Source organism: Sceloporus occidentalis, unplaced genomic scaffold, assembly GCF_023333645.1.
Source record: "Sceloporus occidentalis isolate IW3139 unplaced genomic scaffold, rSceOcc1.0.p SCAF_6, whole genome shotgun sequence".
Taxonomy (NCBI): Eukaryota; Metazoa; Chordata; class Lepidosauria; order Squamata; family Phrynosomatidae; genus Sceloporus; species Sceloporus occidentalis.
This window is the reverse complement of record NW_028316986.1, coordinates 139,353,777-139,376,214: the sequence shown is the minus strand read 5'-3', so window position 1 is coordinate 139,376,214 and position 22,438 is coordinate 139,353,777. Positions and strand designations below refer to the sequence as shown.

Below are 22,438 nucleotides of genomic sequence, written 5' to 3'. Positions count from 1 at the left end.
TACTGTATTAGTTTTTCATAGAAACAGACAAAATCAGCATTACTTACTTATTACTAAGACTATTACCACAATCTTGTTTTACTAAGACTAATCACTATGTAATTTAGTCATTTAGGAGTGCAAGTGAGGTGATACATAAATTTGATAAGTCCTAATGCATTTTATCTCTAGAAGTGAAGTGTTCAGTTTGCAAAAAAATGTATACATTTGCGGGAGGGGGTATAAGAATTTTTTTAGATGAATCTATCAAACAATTTCTCATTAGATTTTTTTAAAATAATTATGAATAATTAGAAGAATATATGGAGTTTATCACACGGGAGGAATTTCTCTTAATTTCGAATGAAAAGAAAGTGGGGCCAGAACGCATTCACGTGAATTTGCTAGTTCAGCAAATTTACGTGAATTCGAATTGTGTTCGAACTGACTTCCCATTGCCTGAAAATAGCTTGCCATTGCCCAAAATTGTGTGTGGTAGTCTATCACACAATAACGTTAAACCCCATGATTGCATTCGGATTGCCATTGGATTATACTTCCAATTTCCCTTGTCTGATAAACTCCTATGTCATTGTTCTCATATATTATCTCTTAAGCTTAGATCAAAGACAATCAAGGAAATGCCATTCCTTCCTACCAATCAGGTAGTCACATCTTTATGATTGGTTTTATATGCAGGCATGCAATGGCAAACCTCTGAATAAATCCTGCCAAGAAAATACCATGGTGGGTGTTGCCATAATGGCTTGAAGGCACACAACAACAACAACAGCCTTAACAAAGCTTCTGACAAAGAAGCTCCTTTTTACAAAGTCTTTTTATGCCTGCCCAGACTTCTTTTTTTCCTCCTGGTCCTCTGTATAACTGGAGGGTGTTTTGTTTTGTTTTTTAGCAGTATCTGCATTGGGAAGATGATAAAGGAGAAGCACATCTTTTCACTGTCTAATTGCAGCACCATATCTATACTAGTAAACAATGCAATGAAGCTTGAGCTGGGAAAGAGCAGGATATACCCAAGCTGATTTTACTCTAGCTGTGTGTGCGTACTTACAAAAAGGCAAGATAAACAGCAGCTGCTTCCATAATTTCTTACTGAGCATGCATGAACAACAAAACAGAGAGAAAAGGGAAGGGCAGATAAACTCACCATCCCCCCTTCACATGTTTTACAAAAGCATAGATACATAAAATTTTACTGTCAAAATGGATATAAAAGGAAAGTGGACGCTGGTGAAACTAATGGTCATCCCTAGATGCATTTTGGAAGAAGTGGTCCATAGAAGGTTCATATACCTATGCAAGATATATCTGGACATATATGCAAGTACATGTTTTCATATACTTACACAAGGTATATCTAAGCTAGTTGTTTTTATTCACATGTACATACTGTTAGTTTTTTATACACAGTTTGCTGAATGCAACTCTATTCCCATGCGGTGTGGGGTGCTGAAAGAGAGGAATTGCCTTTGCTGGCTTCCAGTGGAAAGAGGCCAGATGGTGATGATGCCAGGAACTGAAGCACCTTATCACTGCTTGTCTAGAGGTGAAGTCCATAAATAGGCAGCCACTTGACAGGTAGTGGGAGGGGAGAAAAGTACAGTCGACCCTTCTTATACACTGATTTTTTATACACAGATTCAAGCATCCACGGTTTGAAAATATTCAAAAAAAGTTTGAATTTCAAATATCAAACCTTGATTTTCCATTTTTTATAAGGGACACCATTTTGTTATGTCATTATATTTAATGGAACTTGAGCATCCATGGATTTTGTTATACAGGGGGGATCTTTGAACCAAACTCCAGCGTATATAAGGGTCGACTGTGTGAGTTACAGTGAACACTGTGGCATCCATCTGGTGTAGAGGGAAGCTCTAGAACTGCTTCTTTAGTTCCTGACTCAGGGAGCAGGTAAAGAGACTACCATTAGGGCTGGCTTGGGGGCTTTGCCAACACTTTAAGTCTGAAGATCTGAGAGGGTGTTCCTCAGGTCTGCCTTCCGTTAGATGGCTGGATGGGGAGCAACCCGCCAATTGGGTTGACCTTAGGGTTCAGGCGAAAGTTCAGGAGGAAATCATGGAACGATGCCTGCCTCAACTGATCCTGTACTAAGATGCTAACCCATCTTGCCCCTTTCCAAGTTCAACACAGTTTAAATAGGGTTTAGGTTAAATAAAGTGGATCTAACCCAACACAGTCTTCTGAGTCTTGTTATTGGATGACTGGTCAGCAAACATTGAACTGATCATCCTTTTTTTGCTCTGTGTGCCTTTCCCCATTCTTTCCATGTTATTTCTGCCACTGGTATCATATTTTCCATGGAAGAAATAAAACCCAGGAATACATCTACTTCGTTACCTGAGGCATACCTGTGTGTTGCTGTGATGTTGCCTATGTGCCTGTTTTACAGCTGATACCTTTTGGAAGATTTGCACAAAATAACATCTTTTCTTCCAATTAACTTACTGCTAGCCCTGTCTATCAGAACAGTACTTGCTGGCTGGACTCAAGATTTGACAGTCTTCTGCTTAACCTGCCTTCCCCTAAATATAAAAAACCCACGTGTTCTATTTTACCTCTTATTATTATCATCCCTTTTGAGACCTGCTCTTGTTGAATCCTTTGCTGTCAGGTTGCCAAGGAGACAAGACACTGACTGGTAATTCTGAGTAGACCTTAATGCAGACATACATGCATTTTGGTCTTATTACTATTGCTGCTGCTAATCAGTTCATTTGCTCTGATGATGTTTACAACTTTTCTGTTTCGGCAGGGAGCTATTATATAAAACATAAACAACATGGGGTGTGTGTGTATGTGTTTCAAAAATGTATTCTTGCCAAATTTAACAGCATTCATTAGAACTTGTTTATCATGTGCCACAACGCCTGCAAAAAACCTACAGGGCTTAATCAGCTCCTTGATTATAAGTGGAGCAGCAGAACATCAGTTATTCCTTTTCTTCTTCTTTTTCCCTCCCCCTCTTTCCTTTCCTTTCTTTGCTTAGCTCTCTGTGGTGGTTATATCCATGGGAGAAGTGGAACTGTCCTGTCACCAGGTTTTCCAGATTTTTATCCAAATTCCTTAAACTGCACGTGGACCATTGAGGTTTCTCATGGCAAGGGTAAGATTATCACATGATTTTCCCAGGCCACAATTTGAAAATGTTCTCCAGACACAGGAGAATGCAAAAGTGACAGGAATACACATGGCTATCTATTCTGCTTGCGGCGGGGGGGGGGGGATCAAATACATTTAATTGGGGGAGGGAGTGATACTTCTTTCTTTCTTTGGGCTTTGAGAACTTGATGTGTGACCTGAACTTTTCTAGTTGTACTCTTGAAGTACAGGAAAAGAGACAAAAGGAAAACAGTTTTCAGAAGGACTCCATATATGTTGATATTCTTATGAACTGCTCATAGTTAAGATCAGTGGTTTTCAGTGTCTCTGCAGATAAAACAGAATTCAAAGCAACATTTGTATTTTGCACGTGTCAATATGTGTCACTTCTAAAATCTTATCAGAGTATTGTTTACACTGGCCTTTTTAAAATTTATAACCTGTAAAATAACCTGTAACTTTTACCATTGTTAATATGCTCATTAGCCTGCACTTAGTAACCATAATTAACATGTTATCTTTCTCCATTAATATTCTCCTTTTTTGAAATTATAGTTCCTAGGAGTCTGGATTTCTTTTTACTGTTTTAATATATTCTGGATCAAACATGGCATTTCATCTGAGTAGTGTGGTGTGGGTTTTGAGATAGCTTTCAATCATTCAAATAATGAAATGGATTTTAAAAATAAAAAATTAAAATTCATTGATTATATCTCATTTTATTTTTGTGTGTGGACCTTTGAGAGGCATTTTTTTCCTATTTATGAAGTATTTCCAGGCATCTGCAATTTTTTTTTCCTGCAGATACTTTTTTTCTTAGCATTTACTTTTATTAATGGTTCACATAGAATGATGGCAAATGTTTTCCTATCTTCCTTTGTTCTCCTGCAAAAAATAAAAATAAAAATATAATCACACATTCTTAATAGCAGATCACGGCATCCAACCACAATCAGTATCTAAATATATTCCTAATGGTAGCTACCAAAACATCTGTTTTGACAGTAGGCATGTTCAGAATTTATGTATAACATTTACAGTGTATATTCTATAGTTCTTTCACCATTTCTCTTCAACTATCGTAAAGTTCCAATCTCAATTTCTCCATTCATTCAAGGGTTCAAACTGTGCCTAGCCATCACCAGATGAGTAAACTTCTTCCCGATCCTTCTTATCTCTATTCTTTCAACAGAGAGCAGGATGGATATAATATTTTTGTATAAAATATATTTTCACTGGCTTTATCATCAGTGTATAACTTTGAAACTAAATATTCTGATTAGTTATTTTGTTAATCCATCTGAGACCCTCTGAACAGAAGAGAATTACCTTGGGGCAAAAGAGTCACATGTGTTTCAGTGTACCAACAGTATTACAATATTACAGCTTCTCCAACATTAATTGATTAAGTCCCTCCCATTCTTACATAATAGGAAGGGCACAAGAGACAGTATATTGTTGTCCTACCATGGAACAATGAGACCAGATATGGAGAGTGTGGTTAAATAAGGGCCATTTTATTGACCTAGAATTTATTAAACAACTGGTGATTTGGAAGGAGCAAGAGGAGTGATCACAAAGAGACATGTGGCAGGGTCAGTATGCCTTATATTGCCAATGGTCTCAGCCGCCCCCCCCCCCCCCATGCACTCATCCTGGTCTTTGTGCCAGACCCATGACATCTGCCTGGAGAGCATCAAAGGTGGCCTCTCCCCTATAGCATGCTGTATGAGTTCGGGATCCCATTCATCCAATTTGAACTTTCTGATATAGATCTCTTATTTATAAATATATCTTTAAACCCAAATGCCCCTTTCTCTTTCCAAGAAGTAAACCAGTTGAATTCATCACCCTGCTTAAAACTACAGTGCATTAAAAATAGGCATAAAGGAGACTGTGGTGGAACAAGTAAATTAAAACATTTAACACATTTCCTGAACATTTTGGACACAAAAAGTTTCTCATTCTGCTTAGCTTTTATCTGGAGAGCTAGTAGAAAGATAAAGGAATTGGCTATGCCCAGAATATCATCCTTTTCCTTTGTATCCATGCTACTGTTCTATTCAATTTAATAAAGTTAGTGAGTTGCACCAACTGAAATGCCAAATAATGTTTTTTTCTAAAGTATGAGCTACAAGCCCTCCTACTATAACTAGATGATATTTCAGCCCATTAACAAATCTTTTTTAACACTTCCCACGATAAATATTTCAGTATGTCTCTGTTTTTCAGATGTTTCCCCCCCCCAGGGTTTGAGGAAATAGTTTTAAGGAAAGTAGAAGTAAAAAAAGAAAGCTTTAAACCACATCATTCTTTAAGTTTCTGTTTGGCATAGGTATATAGCTGTTTATCATGCTGAACTATCAGGTGTTTGAAATGTTTCATTAGAAGCACACCTAAATATCTGATATAAGAGTAATGAAGAGATAAACCTGAAATAATCTGGAAAGAAATGGGCTAGGCTTTGCTACTCTTGACTCCATCCTACAAAAGCAGTTCCTCAAATTCTGGAAAGTTTGTCTCTACCATCCTTTTCCAGAGTTGAAACTTGCCCAAACAGCTCAGGGTTTTTCAGCAGCATTCATAATGGTGAGTTCAGTGCCTTGAATCAAAAGGTTTACTTCCTTTATATGGCTGAAATATCTTCCATTAATGAATTCAACAATGTCAAATTGTTCTGATAATGTGTTTTCCAATTAGCTCAGAAAAGGGAAACTTTTGCCCAAGTACAATAAAGTGTTTCTAGGCTTATGTTCTTGAAATCCCATGAGCTTTTGTGTAGTGGAGAAGCTCATATTTTGCTTCTGTTTCTTACAAGCTTCTTGAAAAGCTCGTGACTCAAGGCCTTGGCTCTGATGTAGTCCATGACATTTGTGGCAGTAGACAAGAATTCTTTCAGGATCATTGGCAGAGTCTTTGATGCCAATGCATTCCAGTATAGAAAGCAATGAGTCATGATGGCATGGGGAGCACCTTTCTTCAACAGAGCACCAAAACAGTTGTGTTGCCAAGCACAGCAAGTACTTTATCTGCACAAAGCACAGCAAGTATTTTTTCCTCCTCTTACCATTTTGCTTGGTATAGAAAACTTTCACTAATGCCAGTGGTCTTTCTGGTTTCCACAAGGGACTAAAAAAAGGGATTTTTTTTTCTTTGATGGTGTCAGTATACACATGGCAAATGGAAAGCAGATAATTCAAAGAAGCCAGTAGTTTCATCCAGTTGAATGCTGAAAGAAATTACACAGCTGTCAAATGACCTACCTCAGAGTGCAAGAAATGTCAGAGATTGTGGAGTGGATGAGGTCATTTTTTACAAGCACTGCTTCAGTTTCCTACCACTGCTCCAAGCCACAAACCAGCCTAATATTTTCAGGGCACATGGCTTCACCAAGGTCTCTCCAATTGGATTTGGCTTCTTTTTCTTCGCAACACAATAAATAAAATTATAGTATGATTGGGGCAAATGCAAGTTTTGCTGAAGCTGGAGGAATCATTTTGGGAAAAGGATCCACATTCATTGTCAACTTAATTGGCTTCATGCATTCATTGGCAAGGAACTTGCCAACAGAAGGAGCACTGCATCTTTTGTATCCTGTAGCAGTTGGTGAGGAAATTTAAAGTTATTTTGTGTTGTCTTTTCCTTGGCAAAACCTTAATGATATAGTCATTTTTATGGACAGTTTTCAAAGTAACTGGAAGGAAATCAAGGGGAAAAAATTGCACCCATTTCACAGATCCCATGAATCTCATCCATGGACAACCAGAGGCCCATGGACTACAGTTTGATGACCTTTGGTTTAAATATAGAGAAGAAGAGTGGCAATAGCACCAACATCAAATAAGAGTTCTTGCCATGTTCATTTGCCTCTTCTTCATACAATTACACTATTGTTGCAAGCACTTTACCAAAACTGAGACAATAAAATACTGCTGTTATACAGAGACTGATGTCGGATTTAACCATGATGTGGTTCATGATTTAGGTTTTCATCGGGCATAGTTTGTCTTTGACTCAGAGATCAGTTTCTGGGCCTGGGGAAAGAAGGCTATGATGGCAGTTTGCACAGTTGTATTGAACACAGCTGGATTGTGCCTGTCTTAATTCTGCTTGCAGGACCACTATCTTACATGACGCTTCTTGAAATTTCTTAACAACCCTGTATGTAAGAGACAAGAATCTGATATGCATTCACCTTGTCTGATAGAAGCTGGTAGTGAATCCTGCTGAGCCCATAGTTGTCTAGGGTTTTCAGAGTTTCTATTCAAGAGGATAGGTTGCAAAACAGTCAGGAGTATTTCATTGTTTATTATGTACTCTAAAAGGGAACTCTTGTTCTTTTTCCATCCTTCAAGGTGTACAACTGATTTTCCACACTTTTCACTTGGAGAGCTCCCATGATTATTTGCTCATCTCTGAAGATGGAAGTTTCACTGAACCTGTGGCCAGATTAACTGGATCTGTTTTGCCCCCTACCATTAAAGCTGGACTTTTCGGAAACTTCACTGCACAACTTCGATTTATTTCTGACTTTTCCATTTCCTATGAAGGTTTTAACATAACATTTTCAGGTAAAGGTGTGAGGTTGGGTAGATGTTTGAAAACAATATATTATTAACCGGCATGATCAGTAAACATCACTAGAAGAAGAAAAATATTTAACAAATCAATAAAGTGTATTGCAGAATAGAAATTGACATAAAAGACATTGGCTGGAAACTTGGATCAGGAAATGCTATGCTTCCCAGGGCTACCTACCCAAACCCACCTTTAAAAGATGCATTCCCCTCTCCCGATATAGCCATTTCCATGTCATTGGAAAGTGGAGAGATCAATGGAGATGTATCCAGTTATTTTCCTGTAGCTGAACATGCTGTAAAAGGACGGTGCAGGGACAGTCAATGACCTTAGAATGACCTTGCCAAGGGCATCTTTGCTGCTTGTCCAGATATAGAAAAATAGCTGGATGTATCTCCACTTATTGCCCTCTTCTCCAATGATATGGAAATGGTTGCATTGGCTTAAAATGCATTTTGGGGGATGGAGTTTAATCATTGCATGGTCAGTAAATAATTATGACTTCTGCAGTGAGGAAAAAGTGAGTTGTGATGGCATAAGTCTGATTTACACCATCACAATTCACTAACAGCATTCCAGCCATTAAATATATTTACAGGCTATTTAATCTAATCTTGTTTGACTTTTCTTCATTGCTTCAATATGTTTCCTCAGCATTTCAGCTATATATTTGTTTCATGCATATTAAATATTTTAATACGGGACTAATAGGGAATTTCTCTAAATAATAATTTTGCCATTATATTACTTTTATTTTGTTGGATTGTTTCTATCACCAGCAGCATCTGTGCTCTAATTTGGGAGAAAGCACCTTTTAAGGTGAATACTATTTTAAAATTTGAGACAAATATGGAATATTTCCTATTTTGTATATCATGATCTGAAAAAGCAAGGGTACTAAATGTATAAAAATAGTAATTGAAGGGCAACAAAATAAGGGAAAAAGTTATATAGTGGGGAAATCTGAAGATGTCATATTATATTTAATCACAGATTTAAAGTCTGACCTTTATCCTTACAATCTAAAGAAAGAAAGCATAAGAAAACCCCTTTCCCTCAAACTGGGCAAAGTTTAAGGCACCGGAGGGGGGGTGTTCTATGAAAATTTGAACATTTACAAGACCAGTTCTTATTTTTTCCCCATAAATATGCAAAATTTAAAGCTTTAATGACTATTGCCTTGTTGAATGGACTATTGAAAGTCAAAAGCATAGGATTGGTTCCCTTTTCCTGGAGCTTGCATCCATTGTTCCGGGTCCTGTTCTCTGGAGCAGCAGAAAACAAGCTTGTTCCCTCCTCAATATGACATCCCTTCAAATATTTAAACAGGGCTATCATATCCAGTCTCAGTTTTTTTTAATGGTCTGGACTGTTTAGAAACATACTGTTTAGAAACATCTTCTCCAGAAGATGGTTTACTGCCTGATATCCAACCTTGGTTCATATATTGGCATATTATTATCACATTGCCCTTGACATAGGCCATTACTTGAAGATGTGAAGTGCTATGTGACCTTGCATTCCTTGACCACTTACTTGATTCATCTGGTCATGTAATAATAATAATAATAATAATAATAATAATAATAATAATAATATAGTATTTTCTATGCAAACCACACATGACCTTTCTGCAGAACAAATCACTGGAACTGTGAATATTCTCATCAGTTCTAGATTTATCTCAGGAGGGTTTCCTCTTCATTGATAAAACATAGATTTTTAAAAACTATATTTGAAATATTTTCAAATATTATTTCTCTTCTTATTCTAACACTTATACTCCCTTGTTCAACTTTGCTAGTAATTTATGCTATAGATTGTAAGTTATATCTTTTATCTTTTTTAAAATCAGTTTTTAATGTATATTCCTGTTTAGTGTAAAGTTAATACACATTTTTGAGATGTATGAATGATCTTCTGTGTTTTCCCAACAATTTCTCCTTCTCTCCAATGTCTTTCCATTTGTCACCAAATCTCACAAGGAGGTTTTCGTAGGGTTTAGGACATAGATAAGTTCATGTGAGATGAAACTAGAGAAATTAGAATGTTTCAGTATACAGGTCAATTTGTATAAAAATGTAATGATGCACATGCTTCCCCTCACCCTTACCCAGTAAGGATCTGTACCAGTGCAGCGAGGGAGTGGGGGAAGAATGATCTAAGAGGCTACTTATCAGCCCATAGAAGTTTAGCCAGGTCTTCTTTAGCCTTGCAAAAAATTACCACCCAGTCTGAGGGAGAGACTGCCAGAAGAAACAGCTGGCACAGGTTGCTCCTCTCCAATGCAGTGCTTAAGTACATTCAAGAATCTCTCAGGAGCTGAGTGTCTGAAGCATATTGACCACTAGCAGCTAGAGGGATGTATACAGTCAGGAGCATTCAACTTTAAAAGCCTTCAAGAACACAGCTGCAAAGCCATTTCTTTCTCTGAACTTCCTCCATGTATTCTTATAGAATCATAGAGTTGGAAGAGACCACAAGGACCTTCCAGTCCAACCCCCTGTCATGCAGGAACTCACAATCAAAGCAACCCCGACAGATGGCCATCCAGCCTCTGTTTAAAGACCTCCAAGGAAGGAGATTCCATCACTCGCCGATGCAGTGTGTTCCACTGTTGTACAGCCCTTGCTGTCAGGAATTTTCTGTGCAGAAAATGCAGTTTCATTTGCAGAAAAGGTTGTTTCCAGTGCAGAATAACTGGGTGCAAATATTGCACAGAATAAATCCTGAATCCTGAATTGTGAATAGGCAAATTGATGAAAACATTCTTGCAGCAGCAAGAAAAATGCTAAAATTGCTTGTTACCTTTGAGATTAAAATCATCCCTGTTATGGAAGCTAAATTTATCAAGAGCAAGAGTGAAAGACCAACACACGTAAAATGAGCCAGGAGGTAGAAAGCTGTTATTGAGTCAAATAGTACACCTTTTTCACAAGATGGCTCCATTTAACAGTTAGGGGGTTGAACAAACAAAACATTGTTTTATATGTTTATACAATGATGGTTCATACTCCTTCGGTAAATTATTCCTCAGATGACATCTAGTTAAGGTTTTCCACTGCCAGAAGTGCTTACATCAGTAGAATGCCAGTGGGATTTCCTGTTCCCCCGACAGACTCCTTCACACATTCAAAATTGTCTCAGTTATGCTTATGGGTGTAGGTAAAGGGGGGAATGCAATGAGGGCATTGTACCCAAAATGAGAATGCGGTTGTCATAATAAAATTTTCCTCTGGTCTCCAAATTTCTAGCATCAAGAGAGTGAGAGAGTGAAAATAACTCTTACTCTTATGTTTTCTTTTCCCCCCACAAACTGTATTTCCAAATGCTCAACTGAAGTTTTATGTTAGAAATTTGAGAGATGAATGGAAATTTATTGGGGGGGGGGGAAGAGAGAATTCTTATTTTGGGGAAATGCCCCCACCCACCCCATGCCACCTCACCTCACCTCCCTGAATACACTGTATCTGGTAGTAGCTAACCTGATGCTGCTGGGAAGACTTCAGGCAGGACATATGCTGGCAACTTTGCTGGTTCTGATACAGGCCAGGTATAGTGTTTTGTTTTTCAGAGAAGAATAAAACTATTCTTCAAAATGAGAACTCTATTGAAAAGGGATGGTTTTCAATTCAATATAAGCTGAACCAGCAGCTTGTTTTGGTATCAGTCAAAAAATGAACTGATTGAGGTGATGGAAATGTATGTCACAAATAGAAAATGCTGCATTAAGCATGCAAAGCAATCCATTTATGTTTTTGATCCTCCCTATATGTATGCTCTTCTTGTACTATTCTACTTTATAAAAGCCTATTTTTCTTTGACTACAAAGGCACTGTGCTTCCAAGTTTATTCTTCAGTCCTCTGCAGGGGGAAAATATCCTGCAGGGGTTTCTTTGACTTCACATTGGACTTCACTTTCAAAGACTCCACTTTCTGCATGCAGTAAGAGGAATCTGCACATGCAAATTAATTTACATGGAATGATCAGCTACATTTTTATAAGTTGCTGATGTTGAAATAGGAGTTTGTTGCTTAGGAGTATTAGAAAATTGTAAATAAAATTGTATAATCCTATATGGTGTCCATCTTAATTGGCATCTACCAAGTTTTTTTTCTGTGTTGGTGATCAGAAGGCACCTGCAAGCTGTTAAGTCATGATAGCAGTTCCTAGGCTGCAGCATTGGCTTCTTTTGTGAATGCCATGCCACAATTATGTTACTTCACTCGTAACAAGTCCTGGCCCTGGTCCAAGAGCTGATACCTCAGTTGGCTTCTTGACAAGCACTTCAGCCAGTGCTCTGTCATTTGAATCAGTGTCATGAAAGGGCATTTCATGGAACAAAGAGTGAAGGGATTTGGATGGCTGTTCTGGGTGTCTTGCTAGGAGACAAAAGTATTTCTAGGCTTCCAAGGGAGGGGGCAGCTTTGGCTATGGAACTGGCAAATCACCCCTTCCCAATACATGAAATTTACACTGGTTTTCCTCCTGTAAGTGTGTTCCCTTCCATTTCCATTTTAACCTGAACATTTCTCCCACAACAAAAAACCTGCACAAAATGTACATTTAATTATTTAAAAAAAATCTGGAAGTGCAAAAAGCCAAGCAAATTCCCTTTAAACAGTTTATGGGGAAACCAGAATCTGATGCAAATTATTTTTTGAAGAAGATACGTAAAAAGTCTCAATTGAAACATAATGATATACAAAACTATATGTGAAAAGGAATATATTTCTACATACAGCTGCACATCTACCACATGGGAAAAGGTAAATCTTTACACTTTTTCCTGAAGGGTAGGAGGAGGTAAGATTAAGACTGAAACTGAAGCCCACTCAGTTTCAATTTATTCAATGAATAAATTGCATCTGTCTTCACTGCAGAAGAATTAGAGCAGATAACTGTACCTGAATGTCATATTCAGGAAGGGAATCTGAGCAAATGAGGTAATGTTGATTAAAAAAAGGAGGAGGAAGTCTGGTTCTACCAACAAAAATAAATAATCAGATAGTACTCATTAAAACATACCGGAACTTTAAAGTGGAATTGCTAAAATCTTTGAACAAAAACAGGTAACCTGTACATAACATTTTCTCTACATGAAGACCAGGAAGTGGTCAGTGCAACATGATTTTGGAAAAGGGGCTAGTAAATTTAATGGCCAGAATTCTGCATCAGAGAATATGATATGTAACTTTACAGTGGTGGAGTGACGTCCGTGACATACACTCTCATTCTAGTAAATTGTGACAATGCATAGCTTGTCCCAATTTACAACATGTCCCAATATGCTGTGTATCCCATTGTGCATTGGAACATGTTGTGCACTGGGACTGCTGTACAGTGGCCACACTGCTGGTTCCATTTGCACAATGGTCTCAGAGACATAGCTATATCTTTGCTCTCCTCCTTAGAATATGAGCATTGCACAACATCTTCACTCACCTTTATGTGATTGTAAGTGGTTTTATGGTGATGGAAATGCCAGCCAATGTCTTTTCTGAGGAAATTGTAGAAAACTTTATTAAAGATAAATGTTAATCCAGTTTATAGAAGAATAACCACTTCTCTCTATGGGCCTGTCCTAAGGACTGGAGCGTGGCTTTGGTACAGCTTCTGGCCTCTTAGGACACATGCATCATTTAAACAGCATACTTCAAAGTGACCCAAAGCAGCTTTATTTTGGCCTGTCTATACGGGCCCTATGTAAGCTTATTTGAGCTCTAAAATCTTCAGGGAAGGCTCTTTTCTCTATCCCACTACCTTCTCAGTTTAATTTGGTTAGAACAAGGGAAAAGGCATAATTAACTTTTACACTAATACTTTGTTACTGATATTTTTGAATCTGTATTATTTTTAATAGATTAAGACACCTTGCGTTCCATTGCTGGAGAAAGGTGGGATATTAATTAATAAAATAAATAAATTACTCTAATTGATGCAGAGCTCTCCAAGTGACAAAAAATATATAGTGGAAAGGTTTGGAACTTGTACACATTTTCACTAATTGTTTTCAATAGACAGGATCTGCTGGGGGGAGAACATATTTTTGTATCAAATACTCATTTCAAAGTTAAATAACTTGAACTTTTCTGTCCCTTTGTTGTCTGAAGAGTATGACCTGGAGCCCTGTGATGATCCTGGTGTCCCAGCCTTCAGCAGAAGAATAGGATTTCATTTTGGTGTTGGAGATTCCTTGACATTTTCTTGCTTCCCTGGATATCGTTTAGAAGGTGCAAACAAGCTTACCTGCCTGGGTGGTGGCCGGCGTGTATGGAGTGCACCTCTGCCAAGGTGTGTGGGTAGGTGGTCACATGCTTTCATTTCATTCATCAAGACGTTATTAGGACATGAGAGTGGAAAAGGAGAGGTTGCAAGCAAAGCCAAAGGGATGGGGGCAAACAATTGGCACAGTTATTGAGTACATTTATACATTGTATAGCAATTTTGCTACCGTCTTTTTGTAATTTTGGAAGTTTTGAAAAGTACTTATAGTTAACTATTATTTTTAACCTAGCCTTAAATTAACACATTTTGATATTGTTTCATAGCAGCAACTCCATATCTTAACTGAAATGATCACACTGATTAGTCCCATGGGTGTAATGGGCTATGACTATATGTCACTATTTTCCCATGAGTATGGTAAATGGGAACGAAGGTGGTTTTATCAAGGGAGTGCGGTTCCAAATCTGATTGACTTTGGCCATTTTGTGGGGCTTCAGAGCCACCTGCGTGCTGTGGACCACACTTTCCTGAGCCCTGGTCTATGAGACATACTTGCTTTCTACTAGACAACAAAGTGGAATGGCTCCAACACACACATCTATCTGTCTGTCCATACACACAAACATAGATATATAGATTTAAAGGAATCATGTAGCACCATCGAGAATAACAAGGGGGGAAATGCCACATAAGCTTTTTTAGAATCTAATTTTATGGAGTGTTTTTCATCCTTGAGTATTTTCTAATCTTTTGATAATTTTGGCAATTCCTTCTTTATTGTTGTTGTTGTTGTTGTTGTTGTTGTTGTTGTTATTTCATTTTAATGACCAGAAAGTTATTTTGAACTACCTTTCAAATAAGCTAAATGTTATTTTTTCTTATTTCTCCATTGAGCTCTATTAATTTAGCATTGTTAAAACCGCTAATAAGTACTGTTTTCACATTAGGTTCATCATGGTATTATTCTGTGGCAGTTAAAGAAAATCAGACTACTGCACTGCAGCCATACATTAAATTGAACTGCATTCTAAGTGAGGGGAAACAGAGGGGAAGTTGGTTAGAGCTACAAAAATAGGTGTTGTATATACAGAAACTGAGAGCCATGAGAAATCAAATTGTCATGGTTTTTCTGTCCTTGTTACAGCACAGCCATACTGCCTGCAGTGAAGAAAAGGAAGGAAACATAAAGTAGTGCTAATTATACTGCTAATATTTAGCTGTTGAGATGGCACGTTATCAGAATAGGAAAACTCAACTTATTTACAAAACCAAGGAAATGTCATAATTTAATTTTAGAAGCAAAGAACAATTTTAAAACAGAATAATTTTTCAAGGAAATGTGGCTGAAAGAGAGTTTTCAAAAGCTGTGGGGCTACTAGGTGTCAAATGCAGCCATTCTTCAGGATCCCATGGGAGTTTGCTGCACCATGAAATGTCTGGATCTGGGATCCTGATTTGCTCTTCCCAACCAGGCCAAGCTTGTAAGTCAGCAACATTCCAGGAGTTTTTCTCTGCTTATAAAATCCTGGCATGTACTGGTGCAACAACCATGATACTGGGTTTTGGCATCATGCTGTGCTGTCCTTTCCTAGTAAATTTTACACTCTTGCTCAAAAGGACCAAACTGGGAGAGTGCACTAGCATGCTGTTCATTCACATCAAACTAGGATAAGGCAGAAATCCTGGCTTAACATGACTTTCGGCCCTTCATATCCATGGCTTGAATTAAAAAAACAAAACAAAAAGTAAACCTTGATTTTATATAATGGACACCATTTTACTACTCTACGTATTTATTAGGAACTGACTGTCCATGTGGGGGGGGGGGGAGCACATCCTGGAACCAAACCCCATCAGTTACCAAGGCCCCTATATGTGTGAATGTGTCGAAATATAATATATTAAGGTACAAAAAGTTTTGAAAGAAACATTTTTTTTACACATTCTTCTATAGATTTCTCCCAGATTTCATTGTGTATTTGACTGATAGATATTTCCTTTTGCTCACTTGGATGGCAAAAAATCAATCCATAAATTTTATCCCCTAAGAAAAACTTGTGAAATCCATGGTGTCACCATAAGTCAGCAGGTAACTTGAATTCATGCATATACACATACAAATATTGTAGAAATCTCTCCCCCTCTTTCTTTTCCTTTTCTTCTTTTCCTTCTGTTTTTATGTGGACAGTATGTACATGAGGGTTTCTTGGTTGTACTATTTTCTATTTTTGATTCCATGTAGGAAATTAATATTGTTTAGACCTATGAAATTGATATTGTTCAGCCCTAAAATTTATTGGATGAATTGTTATGTATTCCTACACAAATGTTTATTTGTGGTCTATTTTATTAAAAAGATAATGAAAAAGTCTGTCAAGGCTGTGCAAAAGGTTTTGTTCCAAATGTCAGACACATGAAAGAGGCATTATAAACGTGCACTTTTATCTTGACAGAACTCATTTAATTTGAATTTCTGATATAAATCAGGAGTTCTCAATTTTGAATATAAATTCTCTGACCGCTGTACTATTTGACTTTTTAAAGAGCCTTGCAGGCCTTTATCTACAGCACCACAGAACAAATATGAACCATTGCTTTGCAGAAATAGTTTCAGAATGATCTAATTTCATAATTAGAATGTGCTGGTATTTGTATGCTGGAGAGCCAGTGTGGTGTGGTTATTTGAACATTGAACTATGACTCTGAAGAGCAGAGTTCGAATTCTCACTCAGCCATAAAAACCCACTGGGTAACCCTGGGCAAATCACACACTCTCTCTGCCTCAGAGGATGGCAGTAACAATGGCAAACCCCCTCGGAAGAAATTTTCTAAGATAACATTATGATAGGTTTGCCTCAGGGTCATCATAAGTCAGAAACAACTTAAAGCACACAAGACAAGGTTTATATGTTTAGTTATCACCAACCTAAATTAAAGGATGGGTGTGATAGAAAAACAGTAAAAACAATAAATGCAACAGCTATATTATTTATGAAAGCTACTGAGAAAAAAATGTTTAGCAGCCCATATATCTCCCTTTTTTCTTGTTGTGAAATATATTCTTGTCTTGTTTCCCCCCTTGAAAGTATTAATGCAGTTTTTTTCACAACTCACTACTGCACTCTCAGCTAAAAGATGCTAAATTTACTTGGCAAGGACAAAAATCCAACATTCTGTGAGAATTAACTGGAATTTAAAATACAAGAGCGTTTTACACTGAATAAAATGAGCAAAACCTTATTAACTACTCACTTCTTAGGAACATCAACACAGATTACATCCCCTCTGCTGCCCATTCTTTTTAATTTGTGAGCTGGTTAAGCCCTAAATCAGGAACCTAGATGTGTGGTTTAATATGAGATCTTTTGTTTTGTTTTAGATCCATATGATAGAGATATAGTCCATATGGGATGAGGAAAGTGTAGCCCATTTTGTTCCCCTAGAGTCTCCCACAACCATTTTTAGCAAAACTCATTCAAAACTCTCTTTTGTGTGTGTGTGTGGGGGGGGGGGGGATGCCCTGGGCTGTCTTAGGACCAGGGGGATGCCTTTATATAACCAAGAAGTAGATTGGAATTTAGGTAGAATTTTTAGGTAGGTTGCATCCACACTGCAGAAATAATTCGGTTTTATAAAGCACAAAGCTGAGGAAATACTGGCCTCATTCCCACTTACTTCTTAATTCAATTCCTGAACTGATTCCTGAAATCATTTCAGCAAACACAGTGGTTCCCACTGTATTTGCACCAGTTTCAAAAATCGGGGCAGGAAGCAACAGTCATGGCTTCCTTGCCATGTCTCCCTCCATCCTCCTGGCCATACTAGGGGCAGAGGAGAGGCCGGGGTGGAAGGAGAGAGGCAAGCCAGGAGGACTGAGGCTTGCTGGGGTGGAAGAAGAGAAGCAGGAGGACTGAGAATGGAGCATGGCCAGGAAAGCCGTTGCCAGTGGGAACCAGGGTGGATTCGAATCCGATTAGATTCCAAATAAACCAATTCAGCCCAAAAAACACCCCATTTTACCAGCGCCTTTCTGATGCGGGTTAAATGGGTAAAAATGGGTAAAAAACATGGATTATGATCCAGTTTAAACCATAGTGGGAACAATTCCATTGGTACCTTCTCTTACCTCCAATACAAGAAAAATGAACATATCTCCCACCTTCACATTAAAAGAGTTCCTTAGGTATTATTTGGACCTATTTACTTCTGAGGTCCTCTAAACGACTGACATGGAAGAATTTTTCAAGTCCCTACCAATTAAAAAAATTACTGAGCAACATTTTGAATAAACCTATCCAAAGATTTATTCAAATAACTGAAACAAGTCATACAAAGTTTGAAGCCTTGTAAAGCTCCTGGGCCAGATGGCTTCATAAGGAAATTTTACAAGGTGTTTTTCAACAAACTGACTCCTTATTTGTTGAAAATATTTAATGGAGTACTAGCAAATGGTATAATGCCAGGAAGTTGGCATAGAAAAAGAATAATTCATCTCCCAAAGACAAAGAAGTTAAATCATTTCGTCCCATAGCCCTTTTAAACGAAGATGCCAAGATTGTTACAGCCATTATGTCTAAAATGGTAAATAATTGAATATCAACTTACATAAACCCAGAACAAGTTTAGTTTATGCCTGGCCACTCTATGGCAAACTCAATATGGAGAATGTTTAATATTCTTTGCCACTTCACCCATTCTAAGGCACCTATGGCTTTCATATCATTAGCTGCTCTGAAGGCCTTTGACAGAGTGGAGTGGAGGTATTTTTTGGCATTCTTCAAATAGATGGGCTTTGTTGATAAGGTTTTAACTGTTTTAAAACACCTCTTATGCTAATTCAGAGGCAGCGATCCTGGTCAACAGACTAGAGTCAATCCCTTTTAAATAGCAGTTCAGTTATCTAGAATAACAAAATCCTCATCACCTGGCTGCTGGAAAGAGACTACATATATGAGTAGAATGCCCGAAGATAAAAAGATTTTGGACAGAGGTCCAGAATATTATATCTAATATAAAACATCAAAATACTGACTTCTGTCCAGTCTCTTTATTGCTATCTTTATATGTTAGGAATAACAGTAAGTTGAAATTTAGAGCTTTAATTGGCTTTCTGATATCAGCAGTCAGGATGGAAGTGGCCAAGAACTGGAAGATGGGAAATCTATCTTTGGCTGACTGGTGGACAAAGGTATGGGATAACTGGCTATCTGAAAAACTTTCCTTTCAAATGAAAATCAGCAAAGGACATAAAACCAGGGAAACATTCCAGGAAGAATGGCAGATTTTTATTGAATATATCCACAGACATCAAAGACAATTGCAACCCCCCTCATGGACAACAAGTCTTTTGGAGAAACACAGTTGTTATTCTTCCCCCTTCCATAGTGGATCTAGAAGACCATTCATAATAGTTTACAGGGGATAATATAAATCAGTCTTTGGTCTTAACTAAACTATACCTAGTGCTCTTAATTGCTTGCTCAAACAAATATATGTTGTTCTCAGTTTTTGTAGAGTTCTCTTACTCTAAGTGAAGACCTCACATTATTAAGCATATACTAAGATGCTTCAGATTTCTGTGGTTCAACTGTTTTAAAAATGTATAGCTTTGGATATAGTTAGCCCTAGCGACCCAGCCTTTGAAAATAAGGAATGAGCCAGGACTTTGATGGAGATTTTGAACTACCAAGTAATAATTCAATTCCAATATCACACGTTTAGCCTACAGACCAATTCATTCACAACAGAGCCCTCTTTTGATGTGGGATTTTATGAATCACTCCCTTTTTAAAACTAAACTAAAATAATAATCAAATCACATCAAAAGCAGCATGCATCCTCTGTCTTATAATAATGGAGAGATCTGTCGTCTATCTAGCCCAGGAATACCATGTTGGTTTCTTCTTTTACAAATATTATTTAAGACCACGGAATCATTTCAAACACATTAATGCACATTCATCTGTGGTCTCTGGGGAATATTTCTAAAGTTAGAACTGCCTTTGTCCTTTTGGATGTTTATACCCTTCCATTTAGTTTTACTTTAACAAAATATTAGCATAATGGTTTTGGCTACAGAAGAAATTCCCTACTGTGTTTATGTATTTTTAGCCAGTTTATGTTGCCTTTTAACTATTCCATCACATTGCAAATTTTATTCTTTTTCTTTTTGGCCAGAAATGCCTAATCTTCTCTGTTAGAGGTTGGGTCTTTAAGTATGATAAATAAAAGTGTGTGATGCCAGTGTGCTGTAGTGGTTTCAGTACTTGACTACAATTCTAGAAAACAAGATTGGAATCCCCACTCAGCTATGCAAACCAGCTGGGTGACCGCGGGCAAGTCACACTCTCTCATCTTCAGAGGAAGCGAAAGGCAACCCCCCCCCCCCCCGAAAACAAAATTTGTCAAGAAAACTCAGTGATACATTTGCCTAAGAGTTGCCATAAGTTGGAAATGACCTGAAGGCACTCAAGAAGATGAAATAAAAGGGTGAAAAATTTCCAACTTACATGGCAATTAGTTTTGATTGTAATATTTGCTATTTAAATTATTGTTTGATTATATGTACTTAAAACGAATAGTAACATAAAGGATAATTCTGCCTGATGGCAGTTGTGCTAAGTACAATAACATCCAAAATCCTCATGATAGTGATACCTTTATTGGGGCCAACCAAGGTGCACAAAATATATGTTGCAAGCTTTTGAGGCTCCACTGTCGTCTTCATCAAGCAACGGTGTGAAAAATCAAGAGCAACATATCTTTTTTTCTTGCTAATGGAACTTTTTTTTATTGCCTGGCATACCCACTTCGTCAGAAGGAGGAGGGGGCTGACTGCATGAATTTCCCTCCAGTACCACCTGAACCAAGAAGAGCCACATCTTGACAAAATGCAGGCTTGTGACTGACATTGTCATATTTTTTTTCCTCTTGTATGATTTTTAATACCTTTGCCTGATGAAGAAGCCAGTGGCGTTTCAAAAGCTTGCAACATGTACATTGTGCATTTTGGTTGGTCCAATACAGGTATCACTGTTTTGTGGATTTTGGATATTATATTGTTTCTTGTGTCTTCAAATCTTCTCTGAATTGAACCCAGCCTATTATAGGGTTTTCTTTGAAACATTTATTTAGAGGAGGTTTACTATTGCTTTTCTCTACAACTAAGAGAGTGTGACTTGTCCAAGTTCATCTAATGAGTTTCTATGGCTGAGTAGGGATTTGAACTCCGGGCTCCCCAGTCATAGTCCAACTCTTAAACCATTGCACACATTGGCATTGATTATTCATGGCTTTTATTAATTCATTCTCTCTAGGAATATCTAGATCCCCAGCACACGCTCACTGAAGGACCTAGAGATTTCTAGAGAGAACTCTCCACTAGACATTTGTAGCTGCTCCAGCACAATTCTGTGGTCAGTGTCTGGCAGATGTTGACCACAGAGATGCACTGGAGGACCTAGAGAATCCTAGAGAGGTGTTCTCTCAGCAAAACTAGTGTTTTTGTTATTTGTGGTTTTTCCACATTCATTGGGGTCCTGTGACCCTAACCCCAGCAAATGTGGAGGGACAAGTGTAGATATGGGCACAACCATTGACATTCTGTGCTAATTTTGTAAAAAATATGCTAGCCTAACTTCTCATCCCAGTGATGGATAGCCTATGTTTAAGAGATTTACTTTAAGACAGTAAAGGATAAAACTGAGGGGGGGGGGGGGAGTCCAAGATTCAATGCCCTGGGGCCACATGATGTTGTGGGCCTTCTTTTCCAGGGACACTTTCATTTTATATTCCATTTGAACTGCCATGGCCACATCCTATGGAACATGGGGTTTGTAGTTTGGTGAGGCACTAGGGGAGCTCCCTTGCTGGGAATTCTACATGGCTTTCCCTTAACTGCAAATCTTGGGGTTGCATAGGATGAAACCATGGCTGTTACAAAAAAAGAAATCCCAAATCAAACCACACCCTTGATTCCAATACTTACTGCCCAGAATAGGGGCAAAGTTACAATAGGCCTGGAGTTCTCAAAGTTACTTTTCTTGTCATCAGAATGAAGAAGAAGGGAAGAGGTGAGGGAAAGAAGAGACAGAAGGAATATACAAAAATTGTTGCAAAGGATTTTCTTTTAATGACCTTACAATCTGTCCTGTTTGGTATGAGTCCTGTAAGAAGTGTCAGTTCCTCTCCCAGAGAGTCCCTGACAGCTACCAACTTCAATAGGTTTACTTTGGTAGGTGCAGCAACTTGACAGCCACTTATCTGCATTCATTCTCTCTGCCCACTGCAAAAATAAGATGATTCCAGCCATGGCACTGGTTAATGGAAATGCACTGAGCTCTTTGCATTTCTCTTGTCAAAATGAATATGCCCAGTTAGGTTAAGTACACTTATGTGTGTTGTATAATCAGATGATTGCAGGTTAGAAATCCACTGTGGAAGTATAACAATGATAAGTAGTAGTACAAGCTGTCTAGCTGGCTGGATTAAATCATCACATACCTTAAG

At 37.9% G+C, this 22,438-nt stretch overlaps 1 protein-coding gene across 3 annotated transcripts in view; it reads left to right on the top strand.

The window, feature by feature from the left end:
• Positions 1–22,438, top strand: part of CSMD1 (CUB and Sushi multiple domains 1) — a 1,238,710-nt gene that overhangs the window by 936,188 nt on the left and 280,084 nt on the right. For all 3 annotated transcript variants that reach the window (XM_089531085.1, XM_089531084.1, XM_089531086.1), the window contains exons 19-21: positions 3,011–3,127; positions 7,479–7,694; positions 13,816–14,004. In XM_089531085.1, coding sequence (XP_089387211.1) covers positions 3,011–3,127; positions 7,479–7,694; positions 13,816–14,004 — 522 coding nt within the window. The remainder of the gene's footprint in view (positions 1–3,010; positions 3,128–7,478; positions 7,695–13,815; positions 14,005–22,438) is intronic.